Source organism: Myxocyprinus asiaticus, chromosome 14 (genome assembly GCF_019703515.2).
Source record: "Myxocyprinus asiaticus isolate MX2 ecotype Aquarium Trade chromosome 14, UBuf_Myxa_2, whole genome shotgun sequence".
In the NCBI taxonomy this organism is placed as follows: domain Eukaryota; kingdom Metazoa; phylum Chordata; class Actinopteri; order Cypriniformes; family Catostomidae; genus Myxocyprinus; species Myxocyprinus asiaticus.
In genome coordinates, this window is record NC_059357.1 from 183,575 (window position 1) to 203,580 (window position 20,006).

Sequence of the window (20,006 nt, forward strand, 5' to 3'; positions counted from 1 at the left end):
AACACTGACCCCCCTCACCATTCTAAATAGCACTGTGGCAGCAGTTGAGTCATTCAGGTTCCTGGGCACTACCATCTCACAGGACCTGAAGTGGGAGACACACATTGACTCCATTGTGAAAAAGGCCCAGCAGAGGTTGTACTTCCTTCACCAGCTGAGGAAGTTCAACCTGCCACAGGCGCTGCTGATACAGTTCTACTCAGCAGTCATTGAGTCTGTCCTCTGCACTTCTATAACTGTCTGGTTTGGTTCAGCTATGAAATCAGACATCAGAAGACTACAAAGGACAGTTCGGACTGCTGAGAGGATTATTGGTTGCCCCCTGCCCCACCTTCAAGAACTATACACTTCCAGAGTGAGGAAAAAGGTTGGAAAAATCACTCTGGACCCCACTCACCCAGCCCACTACCTTTTTGAACTGTTGCCTTCTGGCTGATGCTTCAGAGCTCTGAGCACCAGAACCGTCAGGCACAGGAACAGTTTTTTCCTTCAGGCTATACATCTCATGAACAGTTAAACTGCCCCATTGAGCAATATACAGTTTAGTCTTTCTTATATTTATCCAACCTCTTCTGCCATTACATTCCTCTGAAAAAAAAAAAAAAAATTATTACTATTATCTATGTCTTGCTGCTGTTTTTGTATGGTTGTACACTGGAAACTCCTGTCACCAAGACAAATTCCTTGTATGTGTAAGCATACTTGGCAATAAAGCTCATTCTGATTCTGAAAGAACACTACTGAAAGGCATTTACATGACCTTACATGCTGTCTTCCTAAAGGAATATTCAGAGTTTCAATACAAGTTAGGCTCAATTGACAGCCTCAAGAGATGTGTGGGTGACTTTGCTTAATGACGTCCTTACTTAACCACGACACTAGCACTGCCGTGACTGCGCAAATGCTTGCACTAAAGGTGAATTTGACCAGCTGTCGAATCCCATGCAAAACTGCCTTTTAGTTTCTATTACATTGGCTACAAACCTGTCTTTACACTGACTGAGCACTTTATTATGAACACTATGGTCCTAATAAAGTGCCCGATGTGGCCTTCTGCTGTTGTAGCCCATCCGCCACAAGGTTCGACATGTTGTGCATTCAGAGATGATATTCTTCTCACCACAATTGTACAGAGTGGTTATCTGAGTTACCGTAGACTTTATCAGTTCAAACCAGTCTGGCCATTCTCTGTTGACCTCTCTCATCAACAAGACATTTCCGTCCACAGAACTGCCGCTCACTGGATGTTTTCTGTTTTTGGCACCATTCAGAGTAAATTCTAGACTGTTGTGCGTGAAAATCCCAAGAGATCAGCAGTTACAGAAATACTCAAACCAGCCAGTCTGGCACCAACAATCATGCCACAGTCCAAATCACTGAGATCATATTTTTTCCCCCTCATTCTGATGGTTAATGTGACCATTAACTGAAGCTCCTGACCCGTATCTGCATAATTTTTTCCATTGCACTGCTGCCACATGATTGGCTGATTAAATAATCGCATGAATCAGTACAGGTGTACCTAATAAAGTGCTCTATGAGTGTATGTATTCTTTCCACATATCGGTAGACATTGGCAAACATGCCAGTCACCTCCGTAATCGATGTTATACATAATTCTCTTTAGTACCATTCTAGTGTCTTGGTTGACTAATAAAAGTGTCTGTGTGCTTACGTATGTGTGTTTGCTCAACAAGGTGAAACTTACTCTGGCTAAGACATCAGGGGGTGCTACTGCTGCATGCAGACAGGGATGCATTTAATTCTCATTTTCATTAATTGTATTTTTGTTTAAATGTTTTTTTTTTCTTTTTCTAATGCGCCACAAATGCCAAGGAATTGGCTGGACTCAGAAAGATTTTCTGAGTGCGAAAGGCTCGAGTCCAAATCATGTCAAGTAAAATGCATCTGTGAGTCTGTGACAAGTTCATCAAAAATTACAATTGAGACCAGACTCAAATCTGAGTCTGAACTCATGAACCCCAACTCGAATGAAACGATAAACATTTCAAACAGTAGTATGCTATGCTAGCTAGAAGGTCCATAATACCTAGAGTACAAACTGCATGCTGCCATCTTTGCTTATGAGCACTCTTTTTCTGAGCCAATAAATGTCATGAGACTAATTACTCTGGAGCCACAGGGAAGTGACATCACGGTTGCACCACAAGAACATGCACGGTGCCTTCACTAGCAACTGACAGCAGAGAGGGAAAAATATACATGTACATTTCACAGTTTTAAGAAATAAAAAAAATAAAAAAAAATAATTGTTTTTTGTGAAATATCTACTACAGTAAATGCAATTTATATGTTGCTTGAAAAAAATGTTTTGTTGGAATACACAGCTACTTTTGAATGACCATCAATGGAGAAAATGACTTTTTGTCAACATTTACATTTATGCATCTGACAGATGCTTTTATCTAAAGCGACATACAGTGCACTTATTACAGGGACAATCCCCCTGGAGCAACTTGGAGTTAAGTGCCTTGCACAAGCACACAATGGTGGTGGATGTGAGGATCGAACCAGCATAACATAATGGTTAAGGTACAGCTAACTGCCTATGCTAACCAGCCAAACCTTGATCCCATGTATACTACATACTTGTCACATGATATTATCATGCAACCTCATTACACACATTTATTTCTGCAAGTGAACCACTAAATAGTTATTCTGCATCTTTGCAATCCAATCTCATGTAAAAACAACGTAACACCTGGGGGTCCAAGATTTCAATCAAACAGATTTTAAAAATCTCAGCTCTTTTAGCATGTGCAAGGTTGAACACATTGCATTGTGGGAAACAATATCTCACGCAGTGTGCTCTGTAACTGTTTTATATGCTCTGTTACTGATATTTTGGCATATGTAGAAAGTCATCCAGCTATTCCATGCATAAAGAAAATTTGTGTGCAATGCACAGTACTCATACTATATAATGCAGAAAAGTAGAATGGTATTATGCTATTCCAGCTCACATGCCAAGAGGGAAAAAAACAAATACTCTCCATTGTATAACTGTATTAATGAGTCAGAACCATATTGACAGTTTTCTAGTACAGGGTACTAGAAAAGGTACAGGTCTAGTACAACATGTTTTCATATGGTCATCTTTTCTTTGTAGTTTTATTTTTAAAAGAATAATAAAAATGACAGCCATTATCTGGAGATGGAGTTTTGCACTCATGCCTACTTTTTTCCTTGAAATGGTGGAGGAATGTTTTTCTTTTTCACCTGTCAAAATGAAATGACAGGTGAACCTCTTTTAAAAGCATTTCGAGTTTTCACCATATCACATATGGTGAATTTCAGGAGTCCAGTTAAGACAGAGTGAAGCTCCTAATGCGTTCCATCCTACAGAGTTTATCTGCAAGTTTTTCGTCCTTTGAAAAATAATGTCAGGTCCATTTGCTTCTCCTTGATCTCATCTGTAGCACAAAATCCTTAGAGGAGAAAAGTAAGAACACTTATCAAAGAAGCAAAAACAGACACAAGCAAACACACAGCTAAACTTTCTCACTCTCTTGCACACACACACACACACACACATACACGGGCAAACCTTCAAAAGGCAATATATGTATGGTCGCCATGACAACATCGTCTCTGTGGCAACTGGACCTCAACATTACACGTGATGTCACTGAGAATGTTCAATGATGTCATAATGGACTGACATTCTTTCTGGTCCCCGTCCTTTAGTCGGTCTCATTAGTGATATGAAGATTCAGAATTCTGTCTAAATCTGAGGGTAAAATACTGATTAAAACAATAGCAATGTTTAAAATAATGATAATATGAGTTATGATAAAATACTACATATAAAAGGTGTAAATACACGGCCAGTCCCTTTTTCTTTCCACATGGCCCCCTTCTCTCATTCAGGTCTTTTGTTCCCAAAGCGCTCCAAAACACTGTTTTTACAAGAATAAACTAACAAAGACAAAAGACAACAACAAGGGACTCAAAGCCAAAGACTGCTGAATCTCTGCAAACTGAATTCATGTTTCAAAAGGCAGTTAGCATTTCTTCATCTTGAAGGAAAGTCTGTTCTGTCCATCTAGAGCTTTGATTGTTGTTGGCCCATTTTGTGTTGCTGTTGTTTTTTCTCCCCACAGAACAGAAGATAAATGAAAAACATGTTTTCTGTGATACCAGTTTTCTCACAGTTATTAGTGTTGTTTAGAAAAAGTCTTTTAGCTTTACATTCCAAAATGTATCCATCTGTAATCATGGTAACTCCATCCGTAAGCATGACGATGGTGTTCCGGTTCAGCTGAAAGTCACACAGTCAGGCGTAGTTTCTCTGCTGGGGAACCTGAGACAAGTACAGCACAGGTACAGTTACAGGTACAGCAAAACAGACCCCACCAGACCTTCTGGTTTAGTGAGGAATCATCATACCTTACTCAATTAGCAACAATATTAATCAAATTTCATCAGTCACAAATCAGCTATTAGTCTACTCACGTCTGATCTGTGTGTGATTTGTTTGTGTAAGTTCACCCTCTCTCTGACTGCTCCAGATACGTAGTTCCAGGCTTGGCAATTCTATTGCTCTGTGGAAACAGAGTGCACACAAACATGAGCACATGCACAATACTGATATTAAACCAATAGCAAAAAGAACACTGAAAGCTCCCCAAGAATAGTGATCAAATAACATGATGACCATGACAAGACCAAGTGAGAAGCTTCTTAATGTCTTTACATGTACAGTACATCCATCTATAAAATATAATTCAAGAATCTCTCAGGCACATTCCACTGTTTTGTTCGTTTTCCATACAGACTACCACTGACTGGGATCAGAACCCTGGAATCAATTTTAACTGGACCAGTTTTTTCTAGTGCTACTGCCTACTCTTCATGAAAAAACAAAAACAGACATGTCTTCCAAGCATTCTTAATAACATTTACATAGTATATGTGAGGTCTTGCTCTCTTACCTTGTGCTTTGGACACCTCAGAGAAAAATTTTCTTCATTTAGAGAGCAATCTTTGAGGACAAGGGAAAAAACGAATAGATTTAGTGTTTGCGAGTGTTATGATCACAAATATATGCATTCATATTTATAAAAACAATTGCAGACCAAGGTGAATTCATGTCTCACCTGCCTCTATGGCACAGAGGTAGTGGTACCTCAGTGTGCAGCCTTTACTGTAGCAGCCAAGTGTTGAGCCCACCATCTCACAATGAGAGCAGTTCTGACAATGGAATGGCACACAGTCAAAAATGAAAGAGCAGTAAATATGCCAAATATTACAACAAAACAATTCTTATCTACTTGTCACATAATACAACATGCTTTGTAAAACAAGCTATAGAATTTTCCACTCACCGTATCTCTAGCACCATCTAGTGCCTCCTGAAGGCCATACAGTCTCCCATTGACTAGGTACACCCCACTGGTCCACACAATGCAGCCCTCATGCACCCACAGCTCCTCTGGGTCCAGGGGCACTAGTGGGAGCTGAGCCATTTGTGCCATTGGCCCCAGGGAATCCAGGCTGGGTGGGGGAGGCTGGAAGGGCAGAGAGGCTTTGTTGTTGATAGGGATAGTTCGAGGTAAATCTTCGCTGGATTTATGTCTCCTTTTAAAGCGTGGATGGGATGTCAGTTTTCTGTGATGGGGCCTTTGCTGTGATTCCTCTACCTGCAGCTGCTTCAGTACAATCTCGCTATCCAGTTCTTGCACTTTTGATGCTCCCAGTTCGCTTGCCAGTTCTACTGCCGGATCCCAGGTGTCAACTGTCACCTTTAAGGTAGAGCAGCTGGTCTTAATATTCTGGAGAAGCATTTCCTCAGCCACACTGGGGGAGGCAGTGCCAATGGTGGTGGCTGGGGATGTTGGGTTTGTTGCCTGACTTACTGTGCAATCGCTGTCTGTAGATGACTTAACATTTTGAGGGTCCTGTAGTCTTGTATCCTGGGGAGTCAATTCTGTTGAAATGGATGTCATAATGAAACCTGTTGTAGCCGCCCCATGGTGGGATAAAGTTTGTCGGATTTGAGGTTGATTCTTAGGGAGCTTGGCTACATACTCGGCAGGGTAAAAGGGACCATAGAGATCCCCAAGATTTTTGTAATTGGCCCATTTCTGGCACAGGCAGCATAAGAGACAACCAGTGTGTCCTGTCTCTGATATCACAGGCCCTGGCAAAACATGTCCAGACGTAGGAAGTGTCTTTCCTGACTGTGAGACAGAATCAACCTTCTCAGATACCCAATTTTCCTTTGTTCTTTCATTTTCCTTTTCTCTTCTCACTACCTGAGACGACAACAAGGTATTTAAGGGGGCATCGACCCCAAAGTGACCTGATTTTCCTCCACCTTTAGATTTTTCATCTTCTGCATTAATTATTGTACAGACTGCCCCAATCTCTGCTCTTTTTCTCTCCACATGTATGTAAGGAGAGAAAACATTATTCCTGGCATCTGAGAATATTCCACACAGGCCCATGTTTACCCTACTGTCAGTTTGAGTGTCCAGATGCTCTTTAGAAGCCATTCCCCTCCTTTTCCTTCTCTGCCTCCTAATTGAGCCAGAGGTTTCATTGCCTTCTTTTACCTTTCTCTGTCTATGTCCAGCAGGCTTCACATCCATCTCTGGTTGGGCCTCCTCACTCTCAACATCCACTTTCACCACCTGGGTTTGAGCAGGAGGGACCAAAGATGTACAGGGTTTTTGGTCAGGTGGTGTTGGTGTTCGGGGCACCTCATCTGCAGTGTTTGGGGTTTGTTCAGACTGAGGGGCAGTTATAGGTGAGCTAAGAGGGGTTGCAGGTATGCTGGCTGCTGCATTCTGATTTTGAGCTTGGGCGCGTTTCTGCTTATTCACACTGCCTACTGGGCGACCTTTTTTCTTGCCCGATGGGAAATAACCCTTGGGCACAATGTTTTCTGATGATTTAGACTCTGAACCTGCCAACCTGAGGGAGGTCATCTGGTGCTGAGGAGCTCGAGAAAGGAGGTGGTGCCCAGGGCTCTGACTATGGCCAGTGTCAGCACCATAATAGTCCCCACCTGTGTAATCATCAAAGCCCATGCCAGTCTCTAGCAGTTTCTGCCTTAGTAGGTTAGCAGCCGACTGCTCACTTCGTCTAGTTTCCAGCTGTTGGTAAGTGTTTGTGAACTGCTGTATGTCTGACAAAGCAGATGAAGATGGAGGAGGGGATTCCTGTACAGGACAAGGTAATGGAGGTGGTGGTGGAAGGGGGCCTAACAAGGTAAAATCATCCTTATCATTTTCACCCACCAAAGACCCTGAAGAGCCAGCAGCACCTAATCCAAAGTCAAAATCTTTCGGCAAACCTCTGAGGGCACTACTACTGGAAGTTGTTGCAGCTGGTTTAAGAGACTGAGAATCACAAGCATAAGTGTCTTTGACAGTTCTGAATGGCATAAGATTATCTAAAGTATGAGAATCTTCAAGGTAAGATAAACAGCCCTCCTCTCCCTGAGGAACATTTGAAAATGGTGTGCCACCCTCAGGGTCTGCTATGTCAGAGGTGTAATGAGAAACTTCTGAATAGTCTGAATCACCATGACTATTATTTTTGAAGTTGGCTTTTTTCAGACTGGGAGTGATTTTCTGCACAATTGCCTCAAGTTTTAGACCACAACCTTTTCTTGGGGGGAGAATCTTTGTTTTGCACTGTGGAAGAGAATTAGAACTGGATATGGGGTGATGTGGCTTAGGGGATGCCAATTTGGGCTGAGTATCATTACTGCCAGAGCAACTGTTGCTTGCAAGTCTAGAATCAGAGGTGGACAAAGGGGAGTGATAAGCTGATCCTGGCCTTTGACTTGAAACATCCTGATGCTTCCTTTTAGCAGGAATAGGAGAAATAAATGATCTAACTCTCCTTCTCATTATTAAAGGGTTGGTTTCAGCTGATACTCCAGTTTTGGCTTGTCTCTGTCCCTGCTGAATCCCTTGGGTAGCCTTACCAGTGTGTCCAGCAGGGCTGATAGCACCAGATGGAGCCACTGAATGAAAAGGTTTGGCAGATTCTTCTGCACTCCTATCTGAGATGTCCTCTTCTACATGTTTGGGAGCAGTATTCGGGACTGGTTGAGAAACAAAATTCTCATGAGGGACTACAGTGGGTGGTTTTCCAGCTCCCTCTCTTTCAGGATATGCATCCCACATTTTCATGTCAAAGCGTGAACCGGGATGAGAGTGCTGTCGAGATATGTGATGCTGACTAGGCAGAATATCACTTGGAGATTGTGATTTACACATCTGGTCAGGCAGACTCTGGGGAACGTGCCTGTCCATATCTTTCAGTCTATGTCTGTCAGGAGTCCAGTTTGGTCTGTCCTGAGGAGGTAAACTTGGTGGAAATGCTTGCAACTTGTTAGCAGAGGGGGTGCTTTTAGAATATGGTGATACTGTGGGGAATGGACGATGTGTTAAAGGGTGTGACATAATTTTTGGCCCATCCATGGTGTCACTGAACCCATAAGCTCGAAAACCATCAACAGCCTGGGAATATGACTGATGACTTGGTGGTGAGGACAAGGGATTGGAGGACATTTGAGAAAGGTATGGCAGGTTGCTGGTGGGTTCATTGTTGCCTTTGGCACGGCTGGTTCTTTGAAAGTTAGAATCAACATCTACATGGGGATGCAGAGACTTATTCACTTCCTTACGGGGCAGCGTGCTGCAGTAATCATCTGCATTCTTACCTGCAGGATCAATCTTTGATGAGTCCTCGTTGTTGTGTTCTTTCTTTGTTTTTATTTCACCCTTGCAATATTCCTGTTCATTTGATCCAGAAGATGAAAATGGTTGCTGAATGACTGAAGGTCCAGAGGTTCCTGAGTGTCCTCTTTCTCTCTCTGGAGTTGTCCGTCGAGAAGGGGACACATCACAGATGACTGAACGTCTTCCTGATGATGATGTTGTCTGAGATTGAGTCTGACTCAAAGGACCTACACCACATGCCAATGGTTCAGTTTCCTGTAGAAGTAGTTGTTCCACAGCAGAGGGAGAGGTACCATATCTCGATGGTTTTCGGTGTTGCAAAGAATAGTCAGCCAAGTTGATGTGCTTTGGAGGGGCTCCTATTGTGAGATCTGAAGGCTGCTGCATGTGGGTTGACTGGCTGAGTGCCATGCTACTTTTGCTTTTTTCTAAGGATATACTATGAGTCAGGTTGGGCCTTTGTGCTTCAGAATCCCAAGCGGGATGAGGAGGTTCTAGAACCATCTCATTATCTGGTCCCTGATTTTGATTTGAATTTGGTGGTTTTCCAGAGGCCATTTGATTTAACTGGACATTAAGTCCGCCCATAACTGGTTGAGGGCCCATGGTACTCAAATTTTCAATTATACTGTAAGGCAGTCTCGTTTGATAACGATGCTGGGATGTATCTTGAGGTTGTTGAACACTAGATGTCTGGTCGGGACGTCCATAGCGTCGATCAAAGTGATGACCTTGGAGGACTTCTTGCAAAAGACTGGGAAATGATTGCTGAAACTGAGAATTGCTATCCTGACCTCTTGATACAATCGCCCTCCCCCCTTCCACAGCAAAAATACCAATGTCCTTCCTAGCAATAGATCCATAGCTGGCCTGCAGCTGATAATAACTTTGGTATCTATCTGGGCCCATTCCACTTCCTGTTCCAAACTTTCCTTTGTTCTTTGCAGTCATGCAGGCATTGTACTGTAACTTGGGATTACTATATGTATATGAAGGGTTACAATGACTTAAGGGTAAGTTTTGGCCAAATTCTTGTTTAGGGGAAATATATTGTGAACCATAGGTTTCCATGCTGATTTCCCCATCTCCATTATGATTTCTTGCCGCTCTTAAGGTTTTTACATCATGTTGGTCCTCAGAACAGCTGTGTTTGTTTGGGTAATGAGAAACACCATAACGTGGGGATTTGGCTCCTGTGTGCTTACTTGATTCAGCATGTAGTTCAGAACGTGCAGAGACAATAACCCCAACACCCCCAACATTATGTTGTTCCAAAACATTTACATTTTTGCTTGGATTCTGAAGCTGTTGTGCATTGCCCCCATCTCCATCTGTCTCAGCTTCTGTTTTTGTGGGAAGGGCTGACTGAATTTCCTTTGTGCCGGCAAATATATTCTCAGATCTATTTTCTCCAAGACAGGGAGGATCTCCACTTTCAACCTCGCTTTCTTCATCTTTTATCATTTTGATCTTTCGCACCTTCATTCCATTATTATCTTTATTATCAAGTTCTCTTTTAGGAATACAGTTTAGATGTGCCAAGTGAGTAGGAGATGGTGGTGGAGGGGAAAACAACTGTTGTTTGGGGCTGGGTTCAGCAGAAGGATGAACCGATGGTGATGAGGAGGAAGAAGGAGTGAGAGTTTCTGGTGTCTTTGTTTGAGGAAATGGTGTTGAAGACTCACTGGTAGATTGTTTTGAAGCTGTTGAAATGACTCCACTGTTGACCTTGATATCCAATCCATGCTGACTCAGTTCTGACTGAATCTGACTGTGTGATGAACGGTAGCTGCGAGACTCAGACTCATTGCTAGTTCCACTTGCCTGCCTAATTCTCTTCAGTTCTAATTCTGGATCCCCTTTGGTTTCCTCCATCTCTGAACTCACTTCATTCACTGTGGTCATATTTCCACATTTGTTCTGGTTACCAGGCACAGACTGCTGCATCTGAATATGATGTGCACCATCCCTGCTCTTCTTCTGGGACAGCACGTTGTCTGTTAGCAGCATGTGTTGCACTGTATTAGGCAAATTTTCTACTTGAGAGGTGAGAGCATTGAGGCTATTTAGACCAGGATCCTGCAAGAGTTTGTCATGAGGGTAAAGGGAGCCATCTTCCCCTGGTCCCTCCCGAGGACCTAGTCCTATTCTGCTCTGACTTACGACACAGTGACCAATCCCTGTGCTGTGGTTCAAACTAGCTGTTTTAGCTCCTACACTGCTACCACAACTACTGATGCTGCTGTTAGAATTGGGAGTTGGACTCAGCTGAGGTACAGCCTGCAGAAGCCGTCCATGGCTTTGACTGTTGTGATTGTTTGGAACAGAGGGGTGGGATGATGGCTGCATATGAGTAGCTGTACTGTTTCCCTCTGAATTCTCCAACAGAGGAGAGGAGGACGAACTGCAGCTCGGAGACTGTACAGCAGATGGAGCAGGGGAGGAGTTAGATATGGGACTGAAGTTTTGTTGGGTATGAGCCGCTTGGTTTTGGGAATGCACTGGAGATTTGGCAATGTCTTGGGGGGTATGTGGAGGCAGAGCAGGACTGGATGGGATAGGAGAATGGGGCAATTTAGTGTGTAAATGATGATGCACTTTAAGGGAAGGGTCATAACCTGCTCCAGTGCTGTGCTGAGAGACACGCTGGGAGTGGGGGGCATGCTTGTTAACGGACTGAGATTGTGGCGAATATGGCGGATGAGTAGAGGATGAGTAACTTTGTCCCATGTTCTCAAAATTGTTTGAACTTGAATGAGAATTTAGATTAGACTGAGTGGGTGAGTTATTAATTTTGGCATCCGTGCTGCTACTGCTCACATCGTATCTTTGTGGTGGCGAGTTATACATTCGAGTAGAGCTCGAGGTGGCATTAGTGGGGGCATAGTGTCCAAACTGAGTCTGTATTCTGTTCCCAGACAGAGGGTATGCCTGGTGAAGCTGACCTTGGTGTACTCCTTGATGTGAGGGATATTTCTGACTATGCTGCCGTTGATGCATTTGAACAGCTGATTGCACTGAAGTATTATGAGCCACACTGTATTGCTGGGAGGGAGAAAACGAACTAGCGCCACTGCTACTATTACTACCTCCAACTCCAGAGCCACTGCTGGAGCTGTAATCCATAGGGTAGGGAGAAATCATTCCAGATGACTGTTGGTACTGGTGAGGTGCATGTCCATCAATGTTTGTGTACCTAAAGCCTGCACCAAATCCAGCTCCCCCTCTTCGGCTTCTTTCCCGCCCACTCACTGGAAAAAAATAATCCATACTTTCCTTACGGTAAGAGTTTCCAGCACCTCCACTGTGAGTATTTCCCTGTGTCATCTCTCCAGTCCCTCTTCTGGATCCATAACCATGTATAGGAGTATGTATAAGATGCTGCTGGCTCCGTAGTTGAAGGTGCTGCCCGTGACTCTGCAGGTTAGGTTGAGCTTGCTGCATGGCAACATAGTCCTCTGAGGCTCTGGGGGATATCTGAAGGTCTGAAGGGTGGGGCTGATATGAGGAACTGACCACACTTCCTCCTCGACTAAACCCTGGATGAAGAGGGACTGGACTATTAGGAAAATTCTGCATGTTTTTTTTTTGTTTGTTTGTTGTTGTTTTGGATGGCAACTTTTCTTATAAAAAATCCAAATGGTAAATTGGAATGTTTTGTTTTAGCCTTGTGTTTATAGAAAAATGACACAAAGTGAAACTGTAGTCACATCTGTAGCAGTATCGCAGGAGACACTAGCAAATGCCTGCTGATCCAAACTGAGCTTTACAAAACCAGCGGATTCATTTGCTGTTTTCCATAAAGTGGTTTAGCACTAGCTCTGAAGAGTTATGGAAAATGCAGACAGGTTTAGTCACAAAATGTCTCTACCAGCCAAGAAGTAAACATATTCCACCAAAATTGCAACTGAATTTCATCTCATTAAGAGAATGTTAATATCTTGATACTGTAGTGTGATACTGCTCTTTGCCATTTGGTAACTGTGCAAATGTATGTATAGCAGCCATGCACTGAAATTATAATAGTTCATTGACAGGTTATTAACAACAACAAAAATTCATCCTGCGGTTGGCACACATTTTCACTGACACTGTAAATAGTTTGAGAAAGATCAGCTCATGAGTTTTCCTCATATTTCCTGGGTCAAGGGGATTTTCGGCACTCTCTCGAGTCATATTTCTCTGAAATCTTTGATACAGAATATTTTCAGACTTCACTCAAATATTTGCCTTTTCCCATGTTTGTAATTCACTTCTGCAGGACCCTTGTCTTCTCAATTTTTTCTATGCTCGTTCAGTCATTGTCTATAACTGTAAGGTGTTTTTCTGTGGAGTTGGTGGTCAGTGGCATGCCATCCAGTTGCTTGTTCAGTACAATCCTCTCAATATGAGGGTATCTTTCTTTCTCTGGAAACGGGAAGCTTGAGATGGTCTGAAAATACAGGGAAAACACAGCATTTTAATCATAAATCTTACTGGTTTAGCATTGTTTTAGTGGTACATGCATGTATTCCAACCAAATAACAACCCATGTACACTCAATCTACTGTTAATTATTACTAAAATAACCCTATTTTAGTAACATAATGAACTTATGTTTTAATAAACTACTAACAAATGTAATAAAGCATTATACCAAAATGAGGCATTAAATTAACAGCATGTAACAAACATTAAACAAGAAAACACACAATACAAACCCTAATCTCTGCATACATGGTATAATATTTATGCCATCAGCCAGACGGTGTGTGCAGCGGTGGCTTGTGTGTGTGTGTGTGTGTGTATTGTGGACATGCGCATCTCACTCACAAATGCAGCGCTCATCTGTGACAGTTCCATTGTATAATTTGTGAAATGTGTTCACAATAATAATAATAATGGGAATAGGTAAAAGCATCATACAGATTGAAAAGTCTTGAGCCATAACATTAGAAAAGTCTCAACTATCTCAAGTCGGTCTGTGAGGACCAATTTCAAGATATATGCACCGTATTATGTTGTGTTTGGGCTTGTTTTTAATAGCGATCCTTTGCTGTAAGTAATAATAAGCTATCTTTTCCATGTTCTGTTTGTGACACTTACTGTAATAGCAGAGTTTCTGCAGGTTTTATGAAGCTACAATTGCATTTTGTTTTTATTTAGTACTGCCCCGAAGAAGCTATTTGACATAACACATCCTCACATATGTTCCACATGACAAAATAGTTACTGAATTTACACACGATCCTGTTCAGAAGTTTACATTCCTTTGGTTTTTAATATGGCGTGTTGCTTTCTCGATGATCAATGACTGTTTGTGTAATAACTGTTCATGAGTCCCTGTTTTGTCCTGAGCAGTGAAGCTGTCCACTGTTCATAAGAAAACCCCCATCTACTGTACAATTATTTGGTTTCTCAGCATCTTCTGCACATTTGAGTTCTTCCCAACAGCGGCTATATATGAGGTCCAGATTACTAATACACAACTATTACAAAAGGTGCAAACAATTATTGATGCTCAAGAAGGCAACATAGGAAGAACCAAGGGGTGCAAACTTTTGAACAGGATGATTTGTGTAAATAAGAGTCAATTTTGTGTTATGTATCTTTTGAAGGGCAGTAATACATAAAAAATATAATCTTTTATCTCTTATAGGATATTTGTATACATTTTGAAAGGGGTGTGGAAACTTATAAAAACAAAAGGGTTATGCAAACTTCTGCACTTAACTGTATAGGCTATATAGCTTGTGAAAATGTATATTTTATTTTAGATTTAGTTTTTTCACGATTTAACCACATTTGAGTTTTAATGTACGAATTCCATGTAGCCTTTTCTATCCATATGATGTCATACTGCATGTGTAATTATGAAATGACTTCACAAAAATTCACAACATTGTAACCAAAAATTCAAAATACAACCCCACATCTGAACATATAAGTGCTTGTACTACGTAAAAAGTGCAGTGTAGCCGTCTAAATGTGACACTGTCTGATTTACCTCCGTGCTCGTGGGGAAATGAACATTACAGAAAAATACTCGCTTACATATTCACCTGCTGCATGAAGAAATGGATCGGCTTCTTTCAGCTCATTGTTGAAAACAAATTTTTTATTGGTGCATTTCTACTTGTGCTGACTGACAGGATGACAAAGAGTGCGCGCCAAGCTTATGACGTCATTGCCATGGTATCCAGATACACTTCAGCAGATTTGCAGAAAGACTAGAATGAAAGTATCGTCAAATCAACGTGCAACGCTTCGAAATTGCTTCCCTTCTCTGCAAACGATACCAAAGACAATAGCGAGAAGGAAAATGAGTACATAAATGTAAGTAGAAAAAAATCAGTGAGCCTACCAGCTGAAACCAGGACATAATTACAATGTTTAGAGACGCTGGCTATCACCCCTGGAGTTCACTAGTTTGAATCCAGGGTGTGCTAAGTGACTCCAGCCAGGTCTCCTGAGCAACCAAATTGGCCCGGTTGCTAGGGAGGGTAGAGTCACATGGGGTAACCTCCTCGTGGTCACTATAATGTGGTTCTCGCTCTCGGTGGGGTGTGTGGTGAATTGTGCGTGGATGCCGCAGTGGATGGCGTGAAGCCTCCACATGCGCTATGTCTCCGTGGTAACGCGCTCAACAAGCCACGTGATAAGATGCGCGGATTGACGGTCTCAGACGCGGAGGCAAATGAGATTCGTCCTCCACCACCCGGATTGAGGCGAGTCACTACACCACCACGAGGACTTAGAGCGCACTGGGAATTGGGCATTCCAAACTGGGGAGAAAATATGTTTACTGTCGGGACACCGGGACACACCTCTTCAAAACGGGACGTCTGGTCACCCTACTTAAACACAATGAGAAAACAATCCCTTATACAACATTTAATGCCATGACCTTATGAATTAAAGACTTGTTGCTCCGATTTAAGACCTTTTTAAGGCTTTATTTTGCGGAAGGGTGAATTAAGATTTTTAAGATCTTTTTAAGACCTGCGGAAACCCTGAATAGGTTTTGTGCTGTTTTATATAACTTTAAACTATAGAAATTGTCAAATGATTGATTCGTGTACTATAATTTTGGTTAATAAATGGAGAAGAAAAAGGAATGATTAGGACAGATGAAACATACTGCCAATAAATACAGTTAAAACACTATATGGTTTGTCAGTATTCTTCAAGCAATATCAGTTATTTTTTATAACTTCATAAATGTTTATTATAGAAAACAACAAAAATGAATATGAGCTAGCTAGCCTGAAGGATGTAAAAACAAAATACTGTCTATGCAACATGAAATGTGCACACATTTGCTGGGCAATATGCCAAAAAAATCAAATCTTGATTTTTGTCCAACTTATGGACGATTCATGATTAGAACTTTTAAATGTACTCCAAAATGTTTCAAATTGTTTGTTCTTTATTAGAATGCAAGGCGACCTGGTTAAAGAAATCCAAGTTCTTTTCATTATAGGAAACAAAGATGTGCAAGAAAAATGCACAAATGCACCAAATGCATGATGGGGAAGTTATCAACAGAGTGTAGATGTAAAATTAATTAAAATCAAATAAACCCAGAAGTTCAGAAATAATAGAATAAAATAAGAAAACTGCAAAATAAATCTTAATTAGTGTAGATATTCATTTTATCGAAACCAAGTCTATCAATATCTATAAATGATCAAGTTTATCTTGAAAGTACTCACTGTATATCAAACAATTTGTGTGTATATTCATAAACCCCTGCAGATAGTGATGTGTCCTCTAGCGGTTCACACTGAGCAGCGCAGCAATACGATTTAATTTATCATTACAATTCAACTCGCAAAGTTTGTCAAAATGATCGCTTGCCAAATGTTGGCTACAGATGCAGTACACTTGAAACACGTCACAGAACAAAGCAATAATTAGCGATCTATCTGAATCATCATGGCAAAAAGAGCGGTGGATGTTTGATTCTCTCATATATATCCTCTCCATGACTTGAAATGAAGCGCCCATAACTGTCACGTAACTAACACTTTATTATGGGTAAAAAGAAAAAGAGACCGTTCATCAACGTGCACGCCGAGGCCAGTTATGATCTTAAGCCGGTGTATACCGGTATGATGGACGAAGCTGAGCTACAATCACACTGTGTACAATCATACTGGGAATATCACCGCTGTCTTTAATATCAGTCTCCGTGTTGTTCACGTGTCACGTTCATTTGGAGCACGCACACACATGTAGATGATCAGATCAGGAGCGGCATTAAGACAAGCGCTGTGAATTATTTTTCTCTTCCTTATTCAGCCTTTGGTGGATTTACAGCTCATCTATCTTCAGCGTTTGCAATATTTTTAGCAAAATCTCAATTAAAAAAAATCGAATTGGAAAAATCGGAAAAGCCACCCAGCCCTAGGCTGAACACCCCCCCCCCCCCCACCAAGATAGAAATCCAAGAATCACCCCAATTTGATTGATCTTGTTTTAGAAACAACACTGCATAAGATATTTGGGTTTTAACATGTGTATTTTGTCTTACTGTACTGGAAGAGTTTTTATAGTCAAAACAAAAAACAAAAAGAGAAGCCTGATTTAATCACGCATGTGATCGCATCTGCGCTATCCTGTCACCGCAGCTCACAGCCCTTTTGACGGGTGAGCATTATTAGAGCAGAAAGCAACTTCAGGCTTCAATCGCTCCGCACACATCCGTGTCCCATATCAGAAACATATTTAGAGCGTATAAAGACAGATTAATATCATAAGTTTGCTGCATCACCTGACCGAAATGCGTACGGACGTGACTGGCAAGAGAATTTCAAAATAAAGGTGCATCTTCAAAAAAAACAAAAAAATATTTATGATATTATCGATATTTATGTGTTGAATTGATGACAACGTATCGTTGGTGATGTGATCGATGCATTGATCCAGATCGACTGATCGTTACACCCCTAGTCACCGCATAACACACTTAACTCGCTTAATTTAATGTGGTCCGCGAGCTCATTTCTGAATCGTAGGATGGCAGGGGATCGCAACGTTTCACTGAACAATCAGTTAGTGTTTTCCTCGTGAATATTAATGAGCATTCCCCTATCGTCTGTATGTATTGGAGTGCATTTGCTCACTTCACAAGCAGAATGAAACAGTGCCGTACGGGTCAATTATCAACACGGCTCAATCATGGATAAAGCAGCACGAGGGCAGAAAAGGTGCATTAACTCATGGACCCTGCATATAATTATCAACAACGCTAGACACTACCCGGATCAATTATCAACACAGCAGAATGGAAAAACGTACGAGCACAGGGCAGATGCGCTATTTTAAATGTGCTTGTGATCCAGTGAGATGCACGGCGGGGATTGCATTATGGCATTTATATAGATGCCATAGTTACTAACCATGGTAGTGAGGAGCCATGTATAGTTTTACATACGGTTACCATGAACTATTACAAATATCATTGTTAAAATTATGGACATTTCTGTACTGTTGAAATGCTCTCTGATTGCAGGAAAATATTGTTTTGTTTGCCTTCAGAAATGACAAGAGATGACTGTAGTTTAATCAGGAGTCTGATGAAAGGAATCTGTACAGAAGAACTTATTCACACTGTCAGAATATTTCACTTTAGCCATATAAAAACTAGGTGTTCATTTTTTCCACAGATGTTTCTGTTGTTAATATCATAATTTTCATCTGCATCCCAACCTCAAAATCAATGCTGTACTGTCAAATGTGCATTTCAATGCACATAACATGTAATATTATTGGTATTTGCATTGGTGCTACCAAAGCAGGTGCTGGTGCCACATTTTCAACTGGTCCTTTGAGGGCACAAATAAACCCTGATGTGGCCCAGGCTGAAATTGTGTTCATCACCTGTTTCAAGCTATTCCTCGACCGATGCACATTAATATGGGTCCGATGTTGCGGTCTTGTGGACGCGCACACAACAGCACCGCTGCTAAAAACAATCCTAGGGGAAACACTGTGTATCATGATATAAATTGGCTCTTGTTCAGTGTGGGTTAGGTTACACCAGAAGAGAGACCAACCCAAATCACAAATACCAAAATGAAAACTCTGTAATTATTTATCTGTAAGATATAAACGGGTCAGTCCATCTCAAGTGGGCAATTAATTGCAAAGTTGGTTGCTTGACCATTTTTTTTTTTTTTTCAGTGATTACCTCTATGTATTGGTATGGCAAAACCGCCAGTTTTTTTAATTTTATTTTACTTGGTTTAACCACGACGGCCATCTTTGTGTTATGGCACATGAAAATTTTGGTTATACAGCTGTTTACAGAAACCTCACTATCTCAGCTCAGGACGGTCCAAGCTCATTGGAACAAAAACTGATCTCGAGCACATTACAAGGTACATGGACATATATAAATGTGTGAATGCTACTATAGAGGACTTATTTCTGTGAAATTTCAGGTTCCTATCTGGTCCCCCACCCGAGATATGCAATCCGGAAGTGAGGGGAATTTTTCAAAAATTGCACATTCTCGCCCCCATAAAAAAATAAAAATAAGAGAAGTCTCAAACCTGAAATGTTCTGCATGCACACTATATTTACCTAGATACCCCCTAAAAAAATTAAGACTGAGACTCGAACCCTTCCCATTATAAATTGACCCTAAACGTGTAACTTTGAGCAATCTTGAGCATTACATTAGGACTTAAGTTCTAAGTCTAAGGACAAGAATGTGCAAAATGTCATTTTATGACGATGAAATGAATCAATAACATTAAACCACATTGGTCTTGCTTGTCTTGTGACCAAATGACATGATATCAAATCTGCATCAGTCACCATATTTGATTTGGCTACTGCAAATGGGAGTTGAGTGTGAATAAAGACATAAATTTAATTCTGTTTAGCACACAAAGTGTATGGCTTCAGAAAATGTGGAATATAGAACATAATCTGTGAGAGACAAAGTATCTTTATTGTTATGTGCTGTATAAACTTGTATAAAGGTCCTTCATCAGATCTTATTTTCACAAGTCGTGTTTGCCTTTTCATTGTTTCATCAGCTGAACCAACACCAACTGATGAGACACTATTTCCATCCCTCGCAGCCTCATTTTCATTCCCATCAAAAATCAAATATGGTGCTACACTGAATAAGGTCCATTTTTATGATGCTTTTTGTCATGCTTGGAGTTTGACCACCTCTGGGCATTGAATGCTTTCTTTGTACAGAAAAGAGTAACATTTTGTTAAACATCGATTTCTGAGTTCAACAGAAGTCATACACGTTTCAAACAACACGACGTCAGAATTTGC

The 20,006-nt window shown here is 41.2% G+C and overlaps 1 protein-coding gene across 2 annotated transcripts in view; it reads right to left on the reverse strand.

The window, feature by feature from the left end:
* Positions 1 to 3,015: 3,015 nt before the first annotated feature.
* LOC127451203 (transcription factor 20-like) overlaps positions 3,016 to 20,006 on the reverse strand; it is a 20,861-nt gene continuing 3,870 nt past the window's right edge. Inside the window, exons 2-7 of one of the 2 annotated variants that reach the window (XR_007899070.1) lie at positions 5,352 to 13,155; positions 5,124 to 5,217; positions 4,959 to 5,008; positions 4,480 to 4,568; positions 3,572 to 4,327; positions 3,016 to 3,452 (exon numbers count right to left, since the gene is read on the reverse strand). Coding sequence is in view for 1 of the 2 variants with exons in the window: in XM_051715703.1 (XP_051571663.1) it covers positions 4,512 to 4,568; positions 4,959 to 5,008; positions 5,124 to 5,217; positions 5,352 to 12,302 (7,152 nt within the window). In the remaining variant the exon portion in view is untranslated. Of the gene's footprint in view, positions 4,328 to 4,479; positions 4,569 to 4,958; positions 5,009 to 5,123; positions 5,218 to 5,351; positions 13,156 to 20,006 lie in introns of both variants that reach the window. The other variant, XM_051715703.1, reaches the window with a different exon arrangement.